Source organism: Schistocerca serialis, chromosome 1 (genome assembly GCF_023864345.2).
Source record: "Schistocerca serialis cubense isolate TAMUIC-IGC-003099 chromosome 1, iqSchSeri2.2, whole genome shotgun sequence".
NCBI lineage: Eukaryota > Metazoa > Arthropoda > Insecta > Orthoptera > Acrididae > Schistocerca > Schistocerca serialis.
Genome location: NC_064638.1, coordinates 279,259,718 through 279,286,696, shown reverse-complemented (window position 1 = coordinate 279,286,696; position 26,979 = coordinate 279,259,718). Strand labels below are relative to the sequence as shown.

Sequence of the window (26,979 nt, the reverse complement as noted above, 5' to 3'; positions counted from 1 at the left end):
TTTAACTCCTTGTTTGACTCGCCTTACTCTAAAATTAACATTTTTGTGAGTAATTTGAGAAGAATATAAACAGGCAATTACAGTTGGCTAAATAATATAGGCTCTGTTTCTGCATCGTAAACTGTCAAGAAACCAGAGAAAGCCAAGTACCGACCAGGTACAAAATGTTGCAGTGGCATAGTGGTTAAATGGACGTAATGTATATTTTTAAACCTTTTTTTTCCAAAGCTTAAATTTTGTCACTAGCAGACCTGATAATCTGAGCCTTTTTGTAGTGGGGCAGGAGCTGATGCAGGGAGCCTGGGGTACGTTTATACTGCAGCCTCGCTGAGCGCTGCTCACCGGTGCCCTGCCACGTTACTCTGCAACCTCGCTGCTGGCACATCGCTACTCACTCATCAAGCAGGCATTCCGCTTTTAGCCGTGAAAATTTATCCCGCAGTTGTCCACATAGCTAGTTGAGTAGATTACTTGCAGAACGAAGCAAAGACTACGTATAACGACAGTAATAGTGATCTTTCGCGCCAAAAATGTAGTTATTGAAAAAAAGAAAGAAGAAAAAGTACGTATGTATCCTTCTTTGAATGTAGACTGTCCAGAATGCAGATACTTTCATCATTTCTAACAGCTCAAAAATACGAGGGCAGTTCAATAAGTAATGCAACACATTTTTTTTCTGAAACAGGGGTTGTTTTATTCAGCATTGAAATACACCAGGTTATTCCCCAATCTTTTAGCTACACAACACTATTTTTCAACGTAATCTCCATTCAATGCTACGGCCTTACGCCACCTTGAAATGAGGGCCTGTATGCCTGCACGGTACCATTCCACTGGTCGATGTCGGAGCCAACGTCGTACTGCATCAGTAACTTCTTCATCATCCGCGTAGTGCCTCCCACGGATTGCGTCCTTCATTGGGCCAAACATATGGAAATCCGACGGTGCGAGATCGGGGCTGTAGGGTGCATGAGGAAGAACAGTCCACTGAAGTTTTGTGAGCTCCTCGCGGGTGCGAAGACTTGTGTGAGGTCTTGCGTTGTCATGAAGAAGGAGAAGTTCGTTCTGATTTTTGTGCCTACGAACACGCTGAAGTCGTTTCTTCAATTTCTGAAGAGTAGTACAATACACTTCAGAGTTGATCGTTTGACCATGGGGAAGGACATCGAACAGAGTAACCCCTTCAGCGTCCCAGAAGACTGTAACCATGACTTTACCGGCTGAGGGTATGGCTTTAAACTTTCTCTTAGTAGGGGAGTGGGTGTGGCGCCACTCCATTGATTGCCGTTTTGTTTCAGGCTCGAAGTGATGAACCCATGTTTCATCGCCTGTAACAATCTTTGACAAGAAATTGTCACCCTCAGCCACATGACGAGCAAGCAATTCCGCACAGATGGTTCTCCTTTGCTCTTTATGGTGTTCGGTTAGACAACGAGGGACCCAGCGGGAACAAACCATTGAATATCCCAACTGGTGAACAATTGTGACAGCACTACCAACAGAGATGTCAAGTTGAGCACTGAGTTGTTTGATGGTGATCCGTCGATCATCTCGAACGAGTGTGTTCGCACGCTCCGCCATTGCAGGAGTCACAGCTGTGCACGGCCGGCCCGCACGCGGGAGATCAGACAGTCTTGCTTGACCTTGCGGCAATGATGACACGCGCTTTGCCCAACGACTCACCGTGCTTTTGTCCACTGCCAGATCACCGTAGACATTCTGCAAGCGCCTATGAATATCTGAGATGCCCTGGTTTTCCGCCAAAAGAAACTCGATCACTGCCCGTTGTTTGCAACGCACATACGTTACAGACGCCATTTTAACAGCTCCGTACAGCGCTGACACCTGTCGGAAGTCAATGAAACTATACGAGACGAAGCGGGAATGTTTGAAAATATTCCACAAGAAATTTCCGGTTTTTTCAACCAAAATTGGCCGAGAAATAAAATGTGTTGCGTTACTTATTGAACTGCCCTCGTATGAAGTTCACTTTTTTCATGACAAATTTTCCACTGTAAATTTACTGAGCCAGAAATAGTTAAATATACGAAGAATCCACCCGAATTATCTTGAAAGGAATTGAAATGTTATCCATCACTAAGCAGTTGTGATGATATGCATGCCTCAGGTTCCATAATGCTTAGCATCCAAAAATATTTTCAATAAGTGTCTGTGTAAAACCATCATTTGAAATTCTCTCTCTGTAAATTATCTCGGAAGCTCACGACATTGCTGTGAGCCTATGGCGATTTTATTTGTAGGATACTGGAAAAATATGATTAATCTACAAAAGACTTACTTGGAAGATGCTCATGTGACTCACTCTAAGATATTCCTCAACTGTGTGGTATTCATACCAAACACCAGTATCAGCTGATATTGGACCTATTGCACAACCAAGGGCAGCACCAATGGTCACATGCTTATTTGGTCCAGAGGAGGACATCATGAAAATGTAGAAACAGTTGACGTGGCAAATGTTTGAAAATAGATGGAAATTATGTCGCCAAAGATTACTTACATAGTTTCAAGTACCAGTATTAAGTGAGGAATGTACTGCAGCCCCCTATTATCACTATTGCTGGGATCGTGAAGGCAATAATTAACTTCTTGCCGCTTGTAGAGAGACACTTAAGCAGTTATTTTACCCATGCTCCATACTCTACAGAAACAGTAAAAAACATTCATATGTGATGCAACGGGATGCACCCTCTGCTGTACACTCACTATGGCTTAAGAAGTATGAATGTCAATGTAGGTGCATGGTGCGAGAGAAACTGTGTGTATGAGGGGTAGTTCTCTAAGCAACGGCGCTGCTTCCGTGCCACTGAAGCAGCCAATCATAGCTCTCGTTTCCGGATGGCCAGCGATGGTCTCTGCCCCAAATACAAACCAACTTGATATCGTCGCCTGGCGAGGAAAGTAATTAGCAAAAAAAAGGTTCAAATGGCTCTGAACACTATGGGACTTAACTTCTAAGGTCATCAGTCAGTCCCCTAGAACTTAGAACTACTTAAACTTAACTAACCTATGGGCATCACACACATCAATGCCCGAGGCAGGATTCGTACCTGCAACTGTAGCGGTCGCGCGGTTCTAGACTGTAGCGCCTAGAACCGCTCGGTCATCCCGGCGGCAGTAATTAGCAGCAAGCCAAATAGCTATGGTGTAGTTTAAATGCGCCGGTAAGGCTATGTTTACGCTGCAGCCTCGCTGCTGGCATCTTGCTGCTCTTTACTGGCGCACCACATCCTGCACTGCTCGCTGGGGGCCTTGTTACGTTACTTTGCAGCCCTGCTATTGGCACATCGTTGCTTGCTGCTTGCGCAGCTTCTCGCTTTCCGGTGGGGATCTACACCCTTCAGCTGTTCACATTGCTAGTTGAACGGATTACTTTCAGTGTGTAAAGCCAAAACTATGTTCTACACAGCATGTGATGACAGTAATAATGGTTTGCTCATGTCAAACTATAGTTACTGACAACGACAAACAAGAAGAGGTTATGTGTGAATGTAGATCGTCTACACTGCATTTGTTTTCAATAGTTCTAACAACAGCTCAAAAAATGTCAAGATCACTTTTTCAGAGTGTTACAAATATCATAATAAATTTTCCAGTTTAGATATAACTGAACCAACATAGTTTAAGATATCAAGATTCGATCGAAAGTTATTTGCGTATTTTTGTTGAATAGGGATTTGTAGGCCTACCTAATCTGAGACAAGATTTCATCAGATTTTAGTCATATCTACTTCATGCACTACACCTGTCACTTGTAGATTTTTGTGCTAATATTCTAATAAAAAAAGAGAAAACGATACATTTCGTAAAACAGAGGAATAAATTTCCAAACTTAATCACATCTAATATTATCCTCCACAGAGTGGTTATGATGCTCAGTGTGCCTCTGGTCCCAGACAGCTTTATGACCAACAAAAGGTGGAATAAGTGCCTGTTTAAAATCGCCAATTGTAGTTCGCACAACACTACTGCCTGTGTATGGTGGGTTTTATTGGTAGGATATTGGGAAATCGGAGACAAAATATCTCTCTAAGGACTAATGGTTCAAATGGCTCTGAGTACTATGGGACTTAACATCTGAGGTCATCAGTCCCCTAGAACTTAGAACTACTTAAACCTAACTAACCTAAGGACATCACACACATCCATGCCCGAGGCAGGATTCGAACCTGCGACCGTAGTAGCAGCGCGGTTCCGGACTGAAGCGCCTAGAACCGCTCCGCCACAGCCGCCGGCCGTGTTAATTTGGCTTGCCCTGCGAGAGCATGGAGTACCTGAAGAGTTCGTTAGGTGGATTAGAGTGCTCTACCAGAACCCGAAGAGCCGGCTACAGTCAGCTGCCGGACTACCTGACGACTTCCCTATTTCTGTGGGGAGTTCATCAGGGATCTGCTCTCTCACCGCTCCTATTTATCACTGTCATGGATACCATCACGAGAAACCTGCAGAAAACCTCACCCTGGACGTTACTGTATGCTGATGCTGTACTACTGGCCAGTGAAGATAAGAATGATCCACAACTTCAATTGCATGAGTGGAATGACCGCCTCGCAGATGTAGGACTACGGATCACTGTGATGAAAACATGTTACCTTTCCACATATTTAAATGCCTCCGTAACCATCAGAATCAATGGTGTTGACCTCCCAACAGCAATGACTTTTAAGTACCTGGGCTCGACAATTGCTGCCAATGGAAATCTCAGTGCAGAAATCTCCAACCGACTTAGCAGCGCGTAGCTCAAATGGCGTTCGGTTACTGGAGTAATGTGCGACAAGAAAATTCAAAACAGGCTCAAATCAAAAGTATACCGATCGGTAATCCGTCCAGTTGCACTGTATGGGGCTGAATGCTGGCCTTCAACAAAGGAAGTAGAGCAAAGACTTGATGTTATGGAGACGAAAATGCTTAGGTGGACGTCGGGGTTAACATTGCATGTCCACGTCACAAATAATTAAGTACGCAGGCTATACGGTGTTGCACGAATACTAGACAAAATGAGAGAAAGCCGCCTACGCTGGTACGGATATGTCCTTAGAGCAGACGAGACAACAGTGGCAAAGACTAGTTTCAACCTAAATGTAAATGGGAAACGACAGGACGACCAAGGCAGCGATGGCTTGACACCCAGCATGAAGATCTCATGACCTCAGCCCTTCACCCTGCACAAGGTCGCAAGAAGTGGCGACAACGAGCCAAAACAGCGGACTCCACCAGCACGCAGAACAAACGCTATGGAAGAAGAAGAAGGAGACTGAACCTGTTCGTCGTAATAGGAGCAAAGGTAACAGAAAACTCATAGCATTCGGTGAACGTACGATAATTAGAACGGCCAAACTACTTCTTCAGGAGAGCGTTTCCACCTGTTATTAAAAAGAAAATGAAACCAGATCTGAGAAGATTTCGCACAACATCAGTTATTCTCATAAATACCCAGAAGCGGAGAGATATAGAATGTGGTGGAGAAGAACCACGGGAGACATAAGTGCATGCTTTATTTAAAACTGTATAGATGAGTACCGCGTGTAGGCCGTAATACAAAACAGAAGGCTTCTGCAAACCAAAAGTGTACCGGGTCACCGCAGAGAATATCAGTGTGCAAGGCGCGGAGTTCGTATTTTGAGCAGATGTAAGCTCCCCCGAAGAAAGTTTGCTGACAAGACGGGACACTGCTTGGATTTGGGGTTTTCTGTGTACAATAAGATTGTCAATAGGCCCAAAATCAGTACTAGCGGAACGAAGAACAATTAAACCAATATAGCTGATGAAAAGGAACATGTTGTTGTGTGGTCTTCAGTCCAGAGACTGGTTGATGCAGCTCTCCATGCTACTTTATCCTGTGCAAGCTTCTTCATCTACCAGTACGTGCTGCAGCCTACGCCCTTCTGAATCTGCTTAGTGTATTCATCTCTTGGTCTCCCTCTACGATTTTTACCCTCCACGCTGCCCTCCAAAACTAAATTGGTGACCCCTTGATGCCGCATAACACGTCCTACCAACCGATCCCTTCTTCTAGTCAAGTTGTGCCACAAACTCCTCTTCTCCCCAATTCTTCTCAATTCTACTCCTCATTAGTTATGTGATCTACCCATCTAATCTTCAGTATTCTTCTGTAGCACCAAATTCCGAAAGCTTCTATTCCCTTCTTGTCCAAACTATTTATCGTCCATGTTTCACTTCCATACATGGCTACACTCCATATAAATACTTTCAAAAACGACTTCCTGACACTTAAATCTATACTCGGTGTTAACAAATTTCTCTTCTTCAGAAACACTTTCCTTGCCATTGCCAGTCTACATTTTGTATCCTCTCTACTTCGACCATCATCAGTTATTTTAGTCCCCAAATAGCAGAACTCCTTTACTACTTGAAGTGTCTCATTTTCCTAATATAATTCCCTCAGCATCCCCCGATTTAATTCTACTAAATTCCATTATCCTTGTTTTGCTTTTGTTGATGCTCATCTTACATCCTCCATTCAAGACACTGTTCATTCCGTTCAACTGCTCTTCCAAGTCCTTTGCTGTCTCTGACAGAATTACAATGTCATCGGCGAACCTCAAAGTTATTATTTCTTCTCCATGGATTTTAATACCTACTCCGAATTTTTCTTCTGTTACCTTTACTGCTTGCTTAATAAACAGATTGCATATCATTGGGGAGAGGCTACAACCCTGTCTCACTCCCTTCCCAACCACTGCTTTCCTTTCATGTCCCTCGACTCTTATAACTGCCATCTGGTTTCTGTACAAACTGTAAATAGCCTTTCGCTACCTGTATTTTACCCCTTCCACTCCAGATTTTGAAAGAGAGTATTCCAGTCAACATTGTCAAAAGCTTTCTCTAAGTCTACAAATGCTAGAAACATAGGTTTGCTTTTCTTAATCTAACTTCTAAGATAGGTCGTAGGATCAGTATTGCCTCACGTGTTCCAACATTTCTACGGAATCCAAACTGATCTTCCCCGAGGTCGGATTCTACCAGTTTTTCCATTCGTCTGTAAAGAATTCGCGTTAGTATTTTGCAGCCGTGACTTATTAAACTGATAGTTCTGTAATTTTCACATCTGTCAACACCTGCTTTCTTTGGGATTGGAATTATTTTATTCTTCTTGAAGTCCGAGGGTATTTCGCCTGTCTCATACATTTTGCTCACCAGATGGTACGGATCCCACACTGCTGAGCAGTATTCAAGCAGTGGGCGAACAAGCGTACTGTAACCTACTTCCTTTGTTTTCGGATTGCATTTCCTTAGGATTCATCCAATGAATCTCAGTCTGGCATCTGCTTTACCAACGATCAACATTATATGATCATTCCATTTTAAATCACTCCTAAAGCGTACTCCCAGATAATTTATGGTATTAACTGCTTCCAGTTGCTGACCTGCTATTTTGTAGCTAAATGATAAAGGATCTATCTTTCTGTGTATTCGCAGCACATTACACTTGTCTTTCCCTTCTTTGCTTAGAACTGGGTTTCCACCTCCCCAGTGAGATAAGCCTCTACATCCTTACATTTGTCATCTAGCCATGAGTGCTTAGCTATTTTGCACTTCCTGTCGATCTCATTTTTGAGACGTTTGTATTCCCTTCTGCCTGCTTCATTTACTGGATTTTTATATTTTCTCCTTTCATAGATTAAATTCAATATATCTTCTGTCAGCCAAGGATTTCTACTAGCCCTCGTCTTTTTACCTACTTGATCCTCTGCTGCCTTCACTACTTCATTCCTCAAAGCTACCCAATCTTCTTCTACTGTATTTCTTTCCCCTATTCTTGTCAATTGTTCCCTTATGCTCTCCCTGAAACTCTATACAACCTCTGGTTTAGTCAGTTTATCCAGGTCCCATCTCCTTAAATTCCCTCTTTTTTGCAGTTTCTTCAGTTTTAATATATAGTTCACAACCAATAGATTGAGGTCAGAGTCCACATCTGCCCCTGGAAATGTCTTACAATTTAAAACCTGGTTCCTAAATATCTGTCTTATCATTATATAATCTATCTGATACCTTTTCGTATCTCCAGGCTTCTTCCATGTATACAAACTTCTTTTATGATTCTTGAATCGCACATACTATTTATATTAAGACAGTTAAATGGACGTAGTATTGGAAGAGATGAATTTGAGTATACCCGTTTTGTGTTTTCTTAACCGGTAATTGTGTCAGAGAGACAAACAGCGCGCATTGCAACGAGAACGATGGTATTACTGAGGAGTGTTCTTCGCAGAAGGAAGGAGTGTTGCGTGCTGCACATTTCTTAAGTACGGCCTTGCCAAAGACGCTCGACGTTATCATCCGTTGCTTACCTGCATGGCGCTGAGGACATTTGGGTTCCTGTAGTCCAGATCTGGCTGCTTCTCGTGGAACTGGTGCAAGTAGTACATCTCTCTCGTCGGGCTCCACTTCCAAGCGCTTCCCTCGTCGAACATATTTTTCTGCAACGGAACAAGCAACTCCATTAATGTCAAACATTCGATTAATTTTGTGGGTGAAATGCCTTGTACCCACGCGGGACAAGTGATGGTTAAAAAATATGTCACAGATTGCTATTGGAAGTGGGTGTGGGCCCAAACTCTCGCCTTTTCAATGAGTGACTCAACACGCTTCACAGATTCAGCCACTGATTCTCCTTTCTACCAATCTCGCACTATCTGTCAGACTCTCCACAAAATTTTGAACAATGGCACCGTATCAGAGAACCGCTGAGACAAAAACAAAGGCGGTGTCGCACAAAATCACGTTATAGTGTTTGTTTTCAAATAACTAATATGTGTAGTGAAGTGAGAAAATGTTTGCTCAAAAGTATTCAGACACGTTAGTGGACATTACTTTGTGGTGTGTCCATCCTGCACCTTTATGATGGTTTGAACGCGGCTGGGGACACTTTCAATGAGGCGTCTGAACGTCTGTGGAGGAATTTATTGCGAGGCACTTTATTCATATTGGTAAGTGGTCTTCCACGGTTTCGACTAATAGTTCATTCGTCAGTGAGATCTATGGCGCCTATACCTAGCTGCAGTGCTTTCTACAGATTCCTGTCGAGTATGCAGCGGTTGTCCGGGAACCATTCTATACAACAGGCAGCCGTAGCCCAGTTGCACAAGCACAATTCCATGTTTCTTAATTGTAAAACAAATCATTGTTAGAATAATTCTATAAAAGTAGAAATTAATGAAAGTTTCACATACCTAAAAACGTAAAATTTATGTTACAGTTTGCACATTGATTGCTTGCCTTAAGAAAAGTAAGAATCTGAACATTGTAGGTCAGTTGACATGTAACTCACCCAGTTATTTGGCAACGATCCGTTGCCCTTGCCATCAAGCCACACGTAATAGTCTCTGTAGACTTCGTGGTTCTCGTGTGTTGGATCGCTCGAAGCTACGAACCACTCGTGCTCGTCACTGGTGTGGTTCGGAACGAAGTCTAGAATCACTAGGATACCTGCAAAACACAAAAAGCCATGATATGAAGCACATAAGCAGAAATGACAGAACTGTCCTCGTACGCGTCCAACGAGACCGCCAGAAATAGATGGAGCTCCCCATTGGCTGTGTTAAACTTCATTTGACGAAAATTCAGTTGGTGAACACTTGGTCGACTGCTGACATTTCAGACTCTCATGGAATGAGATTTAGCTGTGACGTACTATCGAAGATCATATCGGTAAAAACAGACATACTGTTTTGGTACGGCAGCCTCTGTAGCATGTGTCCCGTTTGTCAATTCTTATTGATTCGTGTGGTCTGAATTCCGGGCAGTTGAAATGTAACCTGAATTAATTATCAGAACACAAATGGTGTAACATATTCCGGTTGTTGTGTCCCATGGCTTCAAAGTAGTATTGAATGTTGTAAAAGAAAAAAATAAAACGAAATTTCAGCACAGGTACAGGGTCAAGAGAAGGGATTGCAGCCTTATGTGTGTTGCTGGAAAGAAGGCAGTAGACGAAACTGACTGCAGCACAGGGCAACGTTTCTCACTCTGGGAGCCGTTAGATTTATGCCCACACTTCATATCGCAGTTGAGCGAAGTGCATTACATGCATGACGTCTTAAAGTGGAGTGTGACGCGAACAACAAATGGTTCCTCGAGCATACCTTTCGTGAACAGCTGAATTATCTTCTAAAATGATTGGATGCTGTGACTGAATATGGAGGGATTACCTCGGTCCAGCGCGCCATAACGCATCTTTTAGTCTATTTTATATTACTAAAACATAATTCCAGTTTCGTTTAAAATTATCAGCACACAGTCAAGATTTGTTTTTTATTGTTTATTGTAAAGAACAACTGAATAACGGGATAGAGGTCAATGAAATGAAATGTCGTTTGGCGAGGGCCTCGCAGCGGGTAGACCTGATCGCCTGGTGCAAGTCTTTTGAGGTGAGGCCATTTTGGGCGACTTACACCTCGATGATGATGAAATGATGATGATGAAGACGACACAAACACCCAGTCTCTGAGTGGAGGAAATCTCCAACCCAACTGGGAATCGAACCTGAGCCCCCCGGCTTGACAAGCTGGCGCGCAGTTCACTCAACTACGGTGGCGGACAGAGGTCAATCGGTTCACGAGTCATCCCGAGTGACGTCCCCGCGGGGTGATTAGCGCTCTCCCAGTCAGTCTTTGTCGGTGGGGGCGCACAATATAGTTCTTAATTTGGCGTTAGCCAATTCTTAAGGCGAGGCGAACAGTACTGACGAATGGATTTCAGTGTATGTAAAAAATAGCAATCCTGTGAACAAAGCAGATTGCAATAGAGCTTCAGACGTCCAATTTGATTCGTGAAACATCTATAACAGTTTCTCCAATGTATGTTTATGTGCAAGAGTTGTATATAATATGGACGATCAGCCATCGCTGTGACTTTTATAGGTGTACATTTGTGTGGTGTGCGTACTGTAAGACCTTCGGTACACACACAATCAGATTATTTGACTTGTCGCTCTAACGAAGTAGGCGAGTGTCAGCAATATGTCTCGTGGTCTTATCGTGGCGTGTCCATCTTCTGCCGCTAGGTCAGACGATAGAAATGCCACTTGCAGGCTTAGAGTAGCAGATTGACGGTGACCAACTTTAAACAGAACTTGATTAATTTTCACACACATTTATTAAAATAATAACAATCATAAAAATAACTTAACTTGGTTCTGGATGCTAATTACAATTGACAATCTGAAGTTCCTTTGGTCTTGGTACGTTAATCTTATTCTCACATATCACTGATACTTGACGAAGTGTCTATTCGTTTATCTTCACGGCTATGTACAGGAATACGGTAATCTTATTAGGCGCAGACTGAAACTTGACTGCAGACTAATGCAGACTGATGCAGACTGACTATTCCGAGGTCTGTACACTCGTTATAATACCTCGAGCGTTCAGGTATCACTGCGCGAGCGTGATCCGTGAGGAGAAAAGGTTCTACGTTAGCAGCAATCTCATTGGCTGCGAGACATATTAATACGCGGATCAGGGGAAGCAGAATTCGGTCCGTCTCTTAGACAGCGCCATCTCGTAGTGCGGAGATGGACGAGCGCTGCGCCTGCGCTGTTGTGCTTAGCGGGGCGCGCTCTAGTGGGAAAGTTGTGTACGCGCTGACTACGCGGAACCATGTACACAACAATTTGTTGTGTAATAATTTTTCATCTTTACATGAATGAAGTGACATTAAAAAAACCATTGCATCCCACACAAGCTTTAGGAATATTTATGTAGTAGAAGCGAGCCTTAGCTAAGTTCGTTAGTAGTTCCACGACAGCCTCACAGAAAGTACAGTGTGTAAGGTGGTTCAACTTTTCATGTTGCACCACTCTACCTATTTTATTCACATTTTTATGCCCTAATTAACTCAGCCCCATTAACATATGAACTGGGTCTGAGATGTTCTTCTGATAATTCGTATCATCATTTGAAAATGCACATATAATTCCAGATCTTGGCTGTGGTGAAGCTAGCTGTCCACTTCGACTTCTGAGAAGCTGAATTTTTCAGTTTCTTTAGCACAGCAGCCGAAGCAGAGAGAGAGACAGTGGAGGGATCTTTGCCACAGCCATAAATGTGTAGCTTTAAGTGGTCTTCAGGACTGATGTAGCCTTCACCTGTGCACTCGCCCCCACCCCACGCCCCAACCTCCCATGGGGCTGGCCATGTTAACACAAACTGAATTAACACACACGCAGGCAGCTTGAAAGCCCTCGTGCAAAGGCGCGATGCCTACGTGGAGGAATGCCTCCATTACTAAAAGAAAGCGATGGTTGGAAGATTTCTATGGGAGCCACAAGACACAGCTTCTCAATGGTTGCTCTGAAACGTGGCTAAAAATATGTTTAGTTCTTGCCATGCCCCTGCCGACAAAATAAACAAAATGTCTCACTCTTGCTGGCGTTCTACCGAAATCTTGAAATTTCATTGGGGCGGCGGTCGTAGTCTCGGAAAAACTTGGCTAGAGATTGTATGGCGCTCGGAACCATTATCGTCATTGCTGGATAACTTGGAACTGTTCCAAAACTTCAGTGAGAAGGTAGTATTCCTTTTCTGACATTCTCTGCCTTTTGCCTTCGTGACTGACTGTTCTGTTGGCGTCCTCGTGGGCCGCAGGTGAGAAGATGGGTCTAGTATACTATTAACTGCAGCTTACACTTGGCACTCTCGCGACCGAGCATCGGACGTTTATTTGGTGAGATCTGGCCAACAACGCTCTTTCGTGAAATAGTTCAGGGTTTGCGGTATTTTTTAACTTCGCTGAAGTAGTCGTTTCAGTAACTCATGACCGCACTTACTTGCTTGATTTGCAGGACGCAATTTGCATCTGTTCTTTAGAGTCTACTTCCATTAGCACTTCGTGATGTGGTCTTCGCTTAACCATTGGAAATATTCGTTACGCGATCCTAAAATTGATACCAAGATCACAATTACACATAACTGCTCTTTACCTTTGCATTCATTGCCATCGCGTTGGCGGTTTCTCACATAAATGCACATTAAACGAAATGAATAGCATATTTTATAAAAATGCATATTTATTTATATTTGGATGCCTCCTTTAACTGAAATGCGCTCTGCATTTGAAAAAAAAAATGAGCTGTGTATTCCATGTATGACTATGAACTTTTAATGCTTGGCCGACCTCTTTTGAATGGAGATTTAATAAGACAATATTCGTTCCATCAGTGTTTTCTTACGTTTTGAAAGTAAATTCGGCTGACTGTATAGGGAGTTTTACTCCGTCTTCCAATCACAAGGACTTCATGTTCGTATCTCACGGCTATGCACTACTGCAACCACAACCAATCCAACACACAAGATGACTCAAGACTTACGTGCTACTCCTGTGCAGGAACGATAACATCACTTGAAGACGTGAAACTGGTGGATATTTTCAGAATTTCTGTGTTGCTTTGATGTAACAACACATAAATAGACCTCTCACACATGCAGCCACTTCAGTACAAATGGAGACAGTTATGTGCAATATGTGCAACACAGAGAAGTCATGTGTCAAGTGCCGAGACTTAGTTCACATTCAGTTGCGATAGAATATTAAACATGCAGGACCAATTATAGTGGAGGATCGTTGTAACACCAAAAATTACAGTCCTCAAAACTCTCTATACAAAACCTCAAAACAACAAACACAGATACATAAATACACACACGCACACACACACACACACACACACACACACACACACACACACACACACACATACACACACACAGGCGCGCGCGCGCATACACACACACACACACACACACACACACACACACACACACACATTATTTCTGTTCAAGGCTTATCAATCTTACAAGCATAACACCAAGCGATAACAAACAAAAAAACAGGTTTAAAACATGATGTTGACTCTGAAGCAAATGAACAAACAACGGACAAAAGCTCTCACTATAGAGTTTAAGTATATTCTCACCACAAAAGAAATACATGATAGCAGGAATGTAAATAAAGGGGTAACTAGAGAATTAACAAATGAAAAAATTAAAAACATGTCTACTAACATAGATTAGAAAAGAAAATAATGAACTCTGAAATAACGGTCATTAACCTAATTTTAAATATCTAAATAAAAAACTATAAGCAGCGAATACTGTACTACTGTAACAAAATCAGACAAAGACAGTACTGTAGTACTCATGGGAACAAAAGTGTACACAAACGACTTTATCATCAGAAACAACATAAAAAGATTAAAATCCACCTGTAATAAGAGTATTCTTGGCATTCTTGTGGAGAGGGCGGAAGGAGCCTCCAAGTGTGCGTTTTCACTCGACACCACCATGAGACTAGGAAATGCCGGAACTCACTGCAAGCGAAGTGCATGAGGGCATCGGCCATTCCTCCCATCACCAGAGAAAATCAAATAAAGGGCACTTCTTAGGGCCATCTCTGACTACTGCTAGTTTGAATGGCGAGGGAATAACCAAGAACAAACAAGACACAACTTCGCAGCTATACCAAATGCATAAATGGGATGTACTGTGTCTACAAAGATGAATCAGCACGTCATCCCCATATTAATAGGATGCACATAGATACAAAGGTATCATAGCCGGAGGATGACGGTGCAGCTTTCATTAGACCTTACCTGGCCTTAACTACTACAGGGAAAACAATAGTGAATGGCACTGAGATCTTAACTGAACTATCGAACGCGGAACCTTGATAGTAACATCCGTATATAAGCCCCTAGTTGAAAAACTTAAGCTTATTATGCCAGGCAATTTCAGAAACCAAAAGACACGATTTATACTAAGTTACTTCAACTGCCACAGCATAAATTGGTGATACCACGAAACTGATCACAATGCCCAAAAGTTTGAAGAATGGATCCAATTGAATAACTTTTTTCTCCTACATGACTCAAAGCTGCCTTACTCCTTCACGAGCAAAATCTGAAAAAGAGGCTACAACCCTGACAAGAGCTTTGTTAGCAGCATCATACAAGACTGATGTGTTATAAATGTACACTACTGGCCATTAAAATTGCTACACAGCGAAGATGACGTGCTACAGACGTGAAATTTAACCGACAGGAAGAAGATGGTGTGATATGCAAATGATTAGCTTTTCAGAGCATTCACACAACGCTGGCGCCGGTGGCAACACATACAACGTGCTGACATCAGGAAAGTTTCCAACCGATTTCCCATACACAAACAGCAGTTGACCGGCGTTGCCTGGTGAAACGTTGTTGTGATGCCTCGTGTAAGAAGGAGAAATGCGTACCATCACGTTTCCGACTTTGATAAAGGTCGGATTGTAGCCTATCGCGATTGCGGTTTATCATATCGCGACATTGCTGCTCGCGTTGGTCGAGATCCAATGACCGTTAGCAGAATATGGTATCGGTGGGTTCAGGAGGGTAATACGAAACGCCGTGCTGGATCCGAACGGCCTCGTATCACTAGCAGTCCAGATGACAGCATCTTATCCGCATGGCTGTAAAGGATCGTGCAGCCACGTCTCGATCCCTGAGTCAACATATGAGGACGTTTGCAAGACAACAACCATCTGCACGAACAGTTCGACGACGTTTGTAGCAGTATGGACTATCAGCTCGGAGACCATGGCTGCGGTTACCCTTGACGCTGCATCACAGACAGGACCGCCTGCGATGGTGTACTCAACGACGAACCTGGGTGGACGAATGGCAAAACGTCATTTTTTCGGATGAATCCAGGTTCTGTTTACAGCATCATGATGGTCGCATCCGTGTTTGGCGACATCGCGGTGAACCCACATTGGAAACGTGTATTCGTCATCGCCATACTGGCGTATCACCCGGCGTAATGGTATGGGGTGCCATTGGTTACACTTCTCGGTTACCTCTTGTTCGCATTGACGGCACTTTGAACAGTGGACGTTACATTTCAGACGTGTTACGACCCGTGGCTCTCCCTTTATTCGATCCCTTTGACACCCTACATTTCAGAAGGATAATGCACGACCGCATGTTGTCCTGTACGGGCCTTTCTGGATGCAGAAAATGTTCGACTGCTGCCCTGGCCAGCACATGCTTCAGATCTCTCACCAATGAAAACGTCTGGTCAAAATGGCTGAGCAACTGGCCAGTCTCAATACGGCAGTCACTACTCTTGATGAGCTGTGGTATCGTGTTGAAGCTGCATGGGCAGCTGTACCTGTACACGCTATCCAAGCTCTGTTTGACTCAATGCCCAGGCGTATCAAGGCCGTTATTACGGCCAGAGGTGGTTGTTCTGGGTACTGATTTCTCAGGATCTATGCACCCAAATTGCATGAAAATGTAATCACATGTCAGTTCTAGTATAATATATTTGTCCAATGAATAACTGTTTATCATCTGCATTTCTTCTTGGTGCAGTAATTTTAATGGCCAGTAGTGTATATAAAACTCTTCCAAAAGCTCAACATACAGCCTTTGCAATTCAGGTCTTCTTGGAAGTCAAATCTGTTAACAGGCCCTTTGGAAGAAGGTTCCGTTTTAAAAAGCCAGAAGGACGGATTTCTCCACGGGATTAAACGAGTAAATCAACAACATTAATCCCGTACCCGAAGACTACACACTTTCTGTACAAAGTCTCTGTAAAGTGTCAAAAAACCACATCCCAAGAGGCTGTAGACAGAACTTCATATCAGGATTCTCTGAGGGTACCAATAACATTTTAGCGAAATATGATTAATGGTACTCAAAAGACCCTGTCAGTGACGAGACAATAGCTTGTGGCACAAATCTTATAAGAGCAGAAAGTGGAACAAGGCAAAAGAAATGTGTCGAAACCTTGGAGAAAGCGGACACGTCACGTAGCAGCAATATTGCATGAAATCAGATCAGAAAGTTCTGAGGACCAGAAAGAAAGAAGAGGAATGACCAGAGCGAGACCTAATAGGGCTGCGCATCAACTACTACTAAATGGCAATCCCAGCAAAAAATATGAGAAAAGCAAGGTACAATGTGATATTACCACAGAAACCTACAACTTCTCCTCTCATTTCATAATGAAAGAACTGAATGAGGGCATAAACTCTATGGTATTCATGACGTGTGTGTGGAACGGAATTCCAAAAATTGGGTTTTAAGCCTATTTAACCACTGCCGAGAAACGTTCATAATCCCTAAACTATGGAGGACGTCCAAGGTAAGAGCACTTGTAAAACAAGGAAAAGAACCCGACTCACCAAGCAGCCATCAGCCCTTCTATGTCACCGTTTAAAATTGTCTGAAAGGCTGATAATCAATCGAATCAATAACATCATTGATTCAAAGTTAATCCCGCAGCAAGAATATCGGGCTTGCTCTGGTCCATCTAAGCGCCACCTACGATACAGTAAACTACCGAAAACTGCTAAGTAAAATCTATGATATTAATAGGGACCATCAATTAGTAAAAATTAAAGAATCCTTGCTGAAAAACCGACATTCTACGTCACTCTACAAGGGAGAAAAAGTCGCTGGAGGAAGCAGAAAAAACGGCCTTGCTCAGGGAAGTGTTGTAGCCCCCATTCGGATCAACATATATACGAACTATCAGCCATTACCCAAAGATAAGCGACATTTTCCTTATGCTGACGATCTGGCTATCACAGCGTAAGGAAGAACCTTTGAGGAAGTAGAGGTAAAGTTGGAGAATACCCTACAAGCAATGTTAACATACTGCGATGACAACTCTCAAACCAAATCCAAATGAAACGAAATTTTGCGCTTTTCATCTGCACACACGCCTAGCATTTAGAAAGCTGTGCGTTAAATGGAGTGCGTCTACCCTTGAGCACACAGACCTGTCGACATACCTCGAAGTCATGCTTGACAGCTCCCTAACATACAAACATCAATGTGACAAAACCCGAAATAATGTAGCTGCAAGGAGCAATATCTTTAGAAAACTAACTAGCAGTAAGCGGAGAGCCAAACCTACTGCTCTTAGAACCCTAGCTTTAACACTTTGCTTTCCCGCAGCTGAGTATGCGTGCCCTTTCTGTTTTAGATAGGCAAAAACGATCTACATAAGCCTTACTGAAACCTGTAGGCTAGTCACAGGAAGCATGAAGTCCGCTCCTCTGGAAGATCTCTACCAAGCTTCAGGTTTCAGCAGTCCCAAATCTCATAGGGTAGTTCATGAACATATTCAGCACTTCAAATAGATATTCGATGAGCGCCATCCACTACACGGCAGCCTTTATGGATTAAGAAGACTAAAATAAAGATATTGGTTCCTCAGTTACACTTTGGATGAATCCCCTGTCGGCTACCCTATTTCAGAACATTCACCAACTGGTGCTGAATTACATTACAGGTCATGGAAAACGCTAAACCGTATCAGAACTTGTGTAGCCTCTAGCAAAACCAATCTTATAAAATGGATCCTATTAGAAGCGGACGACAATAAGTGCAACTGTGAAAAAATTCAAAATATGGAACGCCTCCTAACGTAACGAAATTATCCTGCACATTGCTCCTTACATGACCTCTGGCTAAGCCCGCCGGAAGCTTTTCACTTAGCCCAGTACTGTGCCAAAAAATTTACAGCTCCGGACACAAGAAAGTAAACCAAGTACTCCAAATATGTAAATTTATACGGATGTAAGTGTTGTACATGTATATTTTCTGTTGTGTGACTGCTTTCTCAGAGACTGATATCTGCGTAAAATTAGAGGAATGGACAGTCGAAGGGAGATCTGAGTGTGGGTAGTGAGAGAGAGAAACTAATGATGTGAGATTTCTGGACATTGGATGAATGGAGGTGAGGACCTGAACGGCTCAAAGATAAACGGTTAGTGAAAACAGTGAAAAAAGGTCTTATCCCAACTGATTAAAGTTCTTGAAATTATGCAAGGTATTTATTATAACGGAGGAACTGATGCGTGAGCTATGAAAGATGGAAGAGAGTGGCTTATTACTGAATTATGGTGACGAATGATTCATTACTTAATATAATTTCGTGGGTGCAGAGCACATCTATTTGTTTTTTGCACTTTTCTATTTAATAAATCGTTGCACCCATAGGCTTATATATCTTGCATTGCAAGTAAGACTAAAAAACAGCAACTGTATGTAAACTGAAAATGTTAGTCATGCCTGGATATTTTTGCTGCTCTAAATTTATTTATACTTTTCAGAAAAGGTGTTTGAGTCAAGGTAATTTGTGGCCCATGAGCGTCAATAATTATTTTACTGTAGCTGTATTCATGTAAAATCAAGAAAGACGTCACACTACATTAGCAAAATCAGGAAAGGTAAAATTGCAGTGTGACTCACAATCCTCAAAAGTCTTGAGCAGGAGATAATACATTGCATATATATTTGAAAAAATTGACAGAGAAAGTTAGAAAAGTAAAAAATCATGTGTACATAACGAGAAAGGCTTCTGCCTGTAGCAAAAACTAAACTATTTATATAGAATCAATCTCAGAGATGGAATTATCTGGACAGTTGATGTATTCATTTGTTGTGTTGGAGCACTTGTGCCTAAGAACTACAATCAGAATAATACCTTGTAGCTATTAGTACATAAAAATATAAAAAGTTTTGAAACCAGTAATAAACTAATTAATGACATGTAAAATTACAGTTTTAGTGTGCAGGAACTATTTTATGGTGTGAAGTATACAGGTGTCCAATTACACGTATATGCATAAATATAATGTATGCAATACGAAGGCAGTTCCTCCTCTAAAGTAAATTTAGTTGTGGGGTTTCGTAAGTAAGGAAGTAAAATAAAATATATTTATATAATCACACAATCCAACAAACTCATTTCAAACACACTCAAAAACATAACCCACATAATTTCAGAAAGAGAGGTACAAAGGCTTAAAAAAAACCAAAGGCACCAAACGAGAGATGCCAGCTAAAAATACCCAAGAAACATAATCCCATCGGACCAATAGCAAATTTTAGAGCAGTCATCAGCTACCCACCAGCAAAACAAATGTAATCCCTGTTCATTTGGTACTGTAAACTTGAAAATGAGAGGACAATTAAAAATGCCATTCTGCTAATAGCACACGTAAGAGATTTAAAAATCCCACAGATAGCGATAGTGCCTTTTTTAATGTGAAACGTCCCCTTTGAACAAATTATACAGGACTGTGCTGAAACTGACACACAATATTTTGTTAGCGCAACGCAATCTGACTTTCAAAATTCCCTACAAAATAATGGCCCTGACTAACATTAAACTATACCTTTCACAAATCACTAAATCACTTACCTCACAAAAATCTTTGCTGCTCAAGCTACTGCAATACAGCGAGCGCCACTACTGCCAGCTAAATAAAAGATTCAAACTACTGAAGGCACTAACTACTGATAGGGATAGTTAGCAAATGAAGGATATTAATAGAGAACAAACAATGTATTTACCTTGATATCATCATATATAAATATATCAGTTCATGAAAAATTACAAAACTCCGCCATCTCTCTCCCCACATCCACCACTGCTGGCGGCTCACCTCCAACTGCGCAACGCTACGCGCTGTTCACAGCCAGCTGCCTAACACTACAATGGCGAGTATTACAACAATGCAAAGCAGACACAGACTGCCCACAGCACAGCCAGTGATTGTCATACAGAGGTGGCGTTACCAATAAAAAACCTAAACAGCCTACTTACATAGAGAAAACATAAACAGCCTACTTACATAGAGAAAACATAAACAGCCTACTTACATAGCCCCCATGCTCCCCACAAAAATTTTTACAAATGGTGTTGGGCACTGGCCAATACAGATTTGACAAAAATTTTTCAAAATGACAGTAACAAAGATATAAAATGCACACACTTATTGATACAACGTTGGTCAAAAGCTCAAATTTTCTCACAGTCCCTAAAGACAGTCCTAATCGTACATAACAGGAGAATAGCAGTGTTTGTCTCAAAGTCTGAGCAGTAAAAGAAAATGCACACGGAAGTAGTGGATTTCCATGCAGTCTTGAAGAAGTAGTGTTGTCCTTCCAATGGAAAGACAGTGCTGACTCTCGACATGCTGACAGGTATTGGGTCACAACAGAGCAAACCCACTGCAGAGTCAGTCGAAGTTTTGATGAATATTGGTAGGTCATCACAGAGCAGACCCACTGTAGTCCTGGTAGGGATTACGATATTGGTGGGCCACCAGAGGTGCAGACCCACTGTAGTCCTGGTATAGACGGCCAGCAGCCATCCGTTGCGACTGTGCAGGTGCACATTCACCCTCGAAGAGTCTTGCGGAGAATATAGCAAGTCCATAAACCACCACTTGTGCACTCACAAAGTTTTTGGAATTGTCCTTAGAACAAGCAATGCTGTTATCCAGTCCCTTGCTGAATTAGTAACACACGTGCAAACACTAACAGTCCCTACTTCTCACATATTGTCCATATACTATGACCAACAGAAACGTGTGCAGTGAAATGTTACTTAATTTGAAGAACTGGTAACAATTACAATTTAATAACATGAGAATACAATAACAAAGGTACACAATACATCATTAAAAACATAACAATATAGATAACATTTGTAGTACAGGCTTGACAAAAGAATAGAAATAACATATACGACAGTGTTCCAGGAATTATGACATGAGTACATACATAGAAGATCAGAATAATTATTGAAACATCAACTTCACACATGAGCATTTAAACAGAATGAATAATGTCTAACATCTTTACAAAGTAAATAACATATTATTAATGCCAATTATATTTGAGGATAACAGTATTCCTCATCATAGTGAATGTAGCTTAATATTAAAAGAAGAAAAAATTCTATGGAACTACACAGAGACAGGAAGAAAACATATACACAAGAGTACACAAACACGTACTGGGATAACACAAAAGGAAAGGACAGGGTTCGTTTTCAGTGTAACATTTGGTACTGCAGTCCATCCCAAAACTTGAAAACATAAACAGCCTACTTACATAGAGAAAACATAAACAGCCTACTTACAAATGTAGAAAGCATTTAAAGATACATCCTTGTTAAAAAAGAACCATCGATTTAAAAACCTTAAGAGGTTGCAACCAGCTACCTCAGAAACACGTAAATAAAAAATAAAACTGCTATAGTTAATTAAAAAAAAGCAAAATTATTTTTACTTCAATCACGAGTACTGTACTGTAGGTTCAGATATTCCAGGAATACTAGCCAATATCTTCATCAATCTTTAAGAGGAACTAATATTTGAACATATAATACAAAAGCTACTGGGTCGTTTCCTTGGATGACATATTGTACATTGTAGATGAACCATAGACTAAGATTCAACAACTGCATAAAGTTATAAATACAATACCTAACGATGTAAGGTTTATAATAGAAGAAGAACAAGAAAGCAAATCTACTTTCTGGGTAAAACCACACAAGAAAAGATAATCACAAAGACTCCTTTTACATACATACAAAACTCACAACATACACAATAATAAATGCATCCTCAAACCACCGCCAGAACTACAAACAAACTGCAGTGAAATACATGTTAAACAGGCTCAATACAGTTCCCCTAAACCTTCTGATTTCCAAGAAGAGGTAACTGCTATAAAACAAGTAACATTAAAAATGGAAAAAATAGCACTTGTAGATAAACTTGACGGAGAAATAGATATGAAACATGATACAAAAAGAAAAACCAACACATACATGCTCGCACACTGAAAGACAGTTATAAATAGTGTTAAAAATAATATAGGCAGCACAATGGTCTACCACAATAACCTCATACACAAAATAGAGAATATATTCAAAAACCAGCCTATAAACAATGTATACAAAACGAATAATTCAATACAGAAACACATTCTAAACTAAAACCAAAACAAGACACCAGTAGTTTGGTATCTACCAGCTGACTGACAGAGACCGTGACAAAATCTACATCAGTAAGACTGGCGGGACGTTTGTCACTTGGTATAAAGTACATATGAACGTATGTAAATATAGTAGGAACCACTCAACATTTGCAGGCTTCCTTAAACAGGAATGTTACATATGAATCACAACAGTAAAAGATACGTGTCACGAAAACAATTAAAAATTGATATATCCTGACAGTTTAAGAAAACTACAAAATAGTTATCGCATTATCACACAATAAACAGCTGCTTAATGACCATAAAACGCCTTTGGTGATATAAATACACAATTTTCAGTAATTACGGAGGTAGATTTAAAATACCTTCATAATTCTGGAAAGAAGGTTCGAAACGAACAAGTGGACACTACATGTTTCCTTGATTTGAGAAAATCTTTCGATGGGATTAAGTAGGTGTTGTGTTTACGTCTGTGATGAAAATTGGTTTCTTACTGGAAAGTTAGAAGATAATTTACGAATTCCACAAAAAATCGTGGCGTGACAGGTAACACAGATCGGATACAATAACAGGCTCCAATCAGAAAAACATCTGTTTAAAATATACATCCAAATGTGAACAAGACAAAAAAACGAATTAAATTAAATTATGAAACGACGCACTGCATCAAATTTTATGCTGAATTAGCGGCAGTTGGACACAGAAAAATCTGGCCAGATGCGAGTAGGTTTCGCACAGTGATGGTTACGTACAAACTTACTTGTGTATACAGACAGTTCATCCATTACGGGAATCGATAATCTCGACAATTTTTGCCCGTTATCGACATTAATACTGGCGGGGTGTCGGTCGCAGTGATTCCAAAATGTTCGTGAATTTTTAATTTCAGCGATGTAAATGTGACGTTAAGTCACACAGGGAGCAGGCGGCCACTGTACTATGAAAGCTTGCGTCTTGTCAAATTTCGAGGTTCAACGTCAACGGGAAGTACCCTATAGGCTTTGATGAGAGAGTTTTCGAGTATCAAAACATGTAATATAAATGGCCATGCCGTCTGACTGCATTGACTTACAAGCTAACGTTTATTACACCGCCGAGGAACAACATAGTATGTAATGTAACTTTCAACTTGATACGTCCACCCGTTCCTGAGAAAAATGCTTTTTAACAACCGGACAGAGAGACAGACAGACAGACAGACGGACGGAAAGAGAGTGATCCTATAAGGGTTCAGTTTTTAGCGACTGAGGTACTAAACCCCAAAAACGAAATGAATAAAATATTTTAGGTGTTATCTGATGTACTAAAATCGAGAACATCTTTTGTAAATAACGATAGTCTATGGTTAGTGTTTGTTCATTTGCTGCGCTTTGCCTTGAGCTATGACATTATTTCACATCAGGTGTGTCTTGCACATACATGTCATTGCTAAAAGAACTGGGGAATTCAACAACTATTGTCTCAATTTTATATGACTTCTTTGACTAAATGACTCCAAAACTCGGTCATGAACATTCCATTAATTTGCTCTTCGCTGAAGTGTCCCTAATTAAATGGACCAGCTGTTTGTCACACATTTTTGTTAGAGATGCTACTGTCTATAATTAATAAGAAGTATTCATTCCAGCCGTTGAAGAGTAGTCGTGATATTATGGGTTCACAGTGTGGGCAGAAAATTTTTCCTTACCTCTGCTGTGAGCCTCAGCCAGTAATCTGTCAAAGTCTTCCATAGTGCCGAACATTGGGTCTATCTCTCTGAAATCTGCGATGTCGTAGCCGTTGTCCGCCATGGGCGATTTGTAGATAGGGGACAGCCATATCGCTGCCACGCCGAGGTCCTTGAGGTATTCGAGCTTCTCGATGATACCTGGGGATAAAATAGAAATAAAAGACTCGTTTACATCAACGTTTGTGTCTTCTTAAAAATGAAAGACATTCAAACTTTTTTCATTAGCATTAATTTTGTTGTAAAGCAATTGTCGATTTAATAGGTCGGTGCAATGGAAAGTTGTTTCAGGTATTTGTTACCATTTGATAACCTAGCATGTCGAAACGAAATTTAAAAGAAAAGAAACACTAGTAGAGCACCTCCATTTAACGTGATAACGATCCAAATTGGAAATTTGTGGTAAGGACTATGGAAGCAAACTGCTGAGGTCATAGGTCCCTAGGCTTACACACTACTTAATTTAACTTAAGCTAACTTATGCTAAAGACAACACACACAACCATGCCCGAGGAAGGACTCGAACGTCCGACGGGGGCTGGTTCAAATGGATCTGAGTACTATGGGACTTAACGTCTGAGGTCATCAGTCCCTCAGAACTTAGAACTACTTAAACCTAACTAACCTAAGGACATCACATACATCCATGACAGAGGCAGGATTGGAATCAAAATGGAATGTTTTATTTCACTGCAAGATTTAGCATGAGGTATGCCATATCTGAAAGGAAGGTAGCTTTCGCAGTATTGTTCTTCAAGTAAAAAACTGACTAAAATGATTAGTTACTGATAAGTGACATCTGTAACACATCGGCGTATGAAATTATCGTGAACTGTAGATAAAGAAGTTTGTTTCCTATGCAGCTACTAGTGTAAACGATTCTGTGATTAAAGACTAAATGTTCGGGCAAGACACACAATCAGACATGGTCTAGGGAACTGATTTGGACTCTTTCGAGATGTGGATGGTTGTAAGATCCCTCTTTGGCAGAAATTCAGAAACAGACTGAGGCACTGCTTCCACAAGAGAGCAGGTCCCAGAAAAAAAAGAACAGAGTAGCCGAGCCGAGCAAAATTTTCCGGATGACCACAGTTGGGAAATACACGGTAATGAAGCTATGGCCATATATAGGCAGCCAGCAACAACAAATGGGCAAAAATGTGTGCTCTTAACCTGACTTACCCCAGCTAATACATATTACGACGTTCTTGGAGAAAGCAAAGCCGGCCGCGGTGGTCTCGTGGTTCTAGGCGCGCAGTCCGGAACCGCGCGACTGCTACGGTCGCAGGTTCGAATCCTGCCTCGGGCATGGATGTGTGTGATGTCCTTAGGTTAGTTAGGTTTAAGTAGTTCTAAGTTCTAGGGGACTGATGACCACAGATGTTAAGTCCCATAGTGCTCAGAGCCATTTGAACCATTTTTTTTGAGAAAGCAAATCTTCTGTATAGGAACCAGCGTGCAGTCGCCAAAATGTAAAATGCAACTAGCTCATTTCGTCCGCAAGATCAGAAAGGGAGTAGATATTGGAGCCGATGTTGACGCTATATTTCTCGACTGAAATCACTCGATGCATTTCCGCACTGTCGCTTCCTGAGTAAAATACTAGCATATCGATTATCGGACGGGCTTTGTGACCAGTTGATAAATGGTGTAATGTTTAGTTATTGAATCATTAACTTCACAGTTACCGGCTTTCGGAAAACATCGATTGCGTTGAGCAAAAATAAGGCAACACGTCGTTCTCAATAGTACGAAATCATCTGGCGTAGAAGTGACTTCGGGGTAACACTAAGGGAGTGTCATAGGGCCACTTCATGTTTACGGTGTACAAGGGATGTAACAATCATACACTCATGGAAATTGAAATAAGAACACCGTGAATTCATTGTCCCAGGAAGGGGAAACTTTATTGACACATTCCTAGGGTCAGATACATCACATGATCACACTGACAGAACCACAGGCACATAGACACAGGCAACAGAGCATGCACAATGTCGGCACTAGTACAGTGTATATCCACCTTTCGCAGCAATGCAGGCTGCTATTCTCCCATGGAGACGATCGTAGAGATGCTGGATGTAGTCCTGTGGAACGGCTTGCCATGCCATTTCCACCTGGCGCCTCAGTTGGACCAGCGTTCGTGCTGGACGTGCAGACCGCGTGAGACGACGCTTCATCCAGTCCCAAACATGCTCAATGGGGGACAGATCCGGAGATCTTGCTGGCCAGGGTAGTTGACTTACATCTTCTAGAGCACGTTGGGTGGCACGGGATACATGCGGACGTGCATTGTCCTGTTGGAACAGCAAGTTCCCTTGCCGGTCTAGGAATGGTAGAACGATGGGTTCGATGACGGTTTGGATGTACCGTGCACTATTCAGTGTCCCCTCGACGATCACCAGTGGTGTACGGCCAGTGTAGG

General features: G+C 41.6%; 1 protein-coding gene across 1 annotated transcript in view; it reads right to left on the bottom strand.

Annotated features, from left to right (window-relative positions):
* LOC126465925 (uncharacterized) overlaps window positions 1-26,979 on the bottom strand; it is a 405,052-nt gene that overhangs the window by 353,082 nt on the left and 24,991 nt on the right. The window contains exons 2-4 of the mRNA XM_050096347.1: window positions 24,516-24,695; window positions 9,314-9,471; window positions 8,334-8,462 (exon numbers count right to left, since the gene is read on the bottom strand). Of these exons, the coding sequence (XP_049952304.1) occupies window positions 8,334-8,462; window positions 9,314-9,471; window positions 24,516-24,695 (467 nt within the window). The remainder of the gene's footprint in view (window positions 1-8,333; window positions 8,463-9,313; window positions 9,472-24,515; window positions 24,696-26,979) is intronic.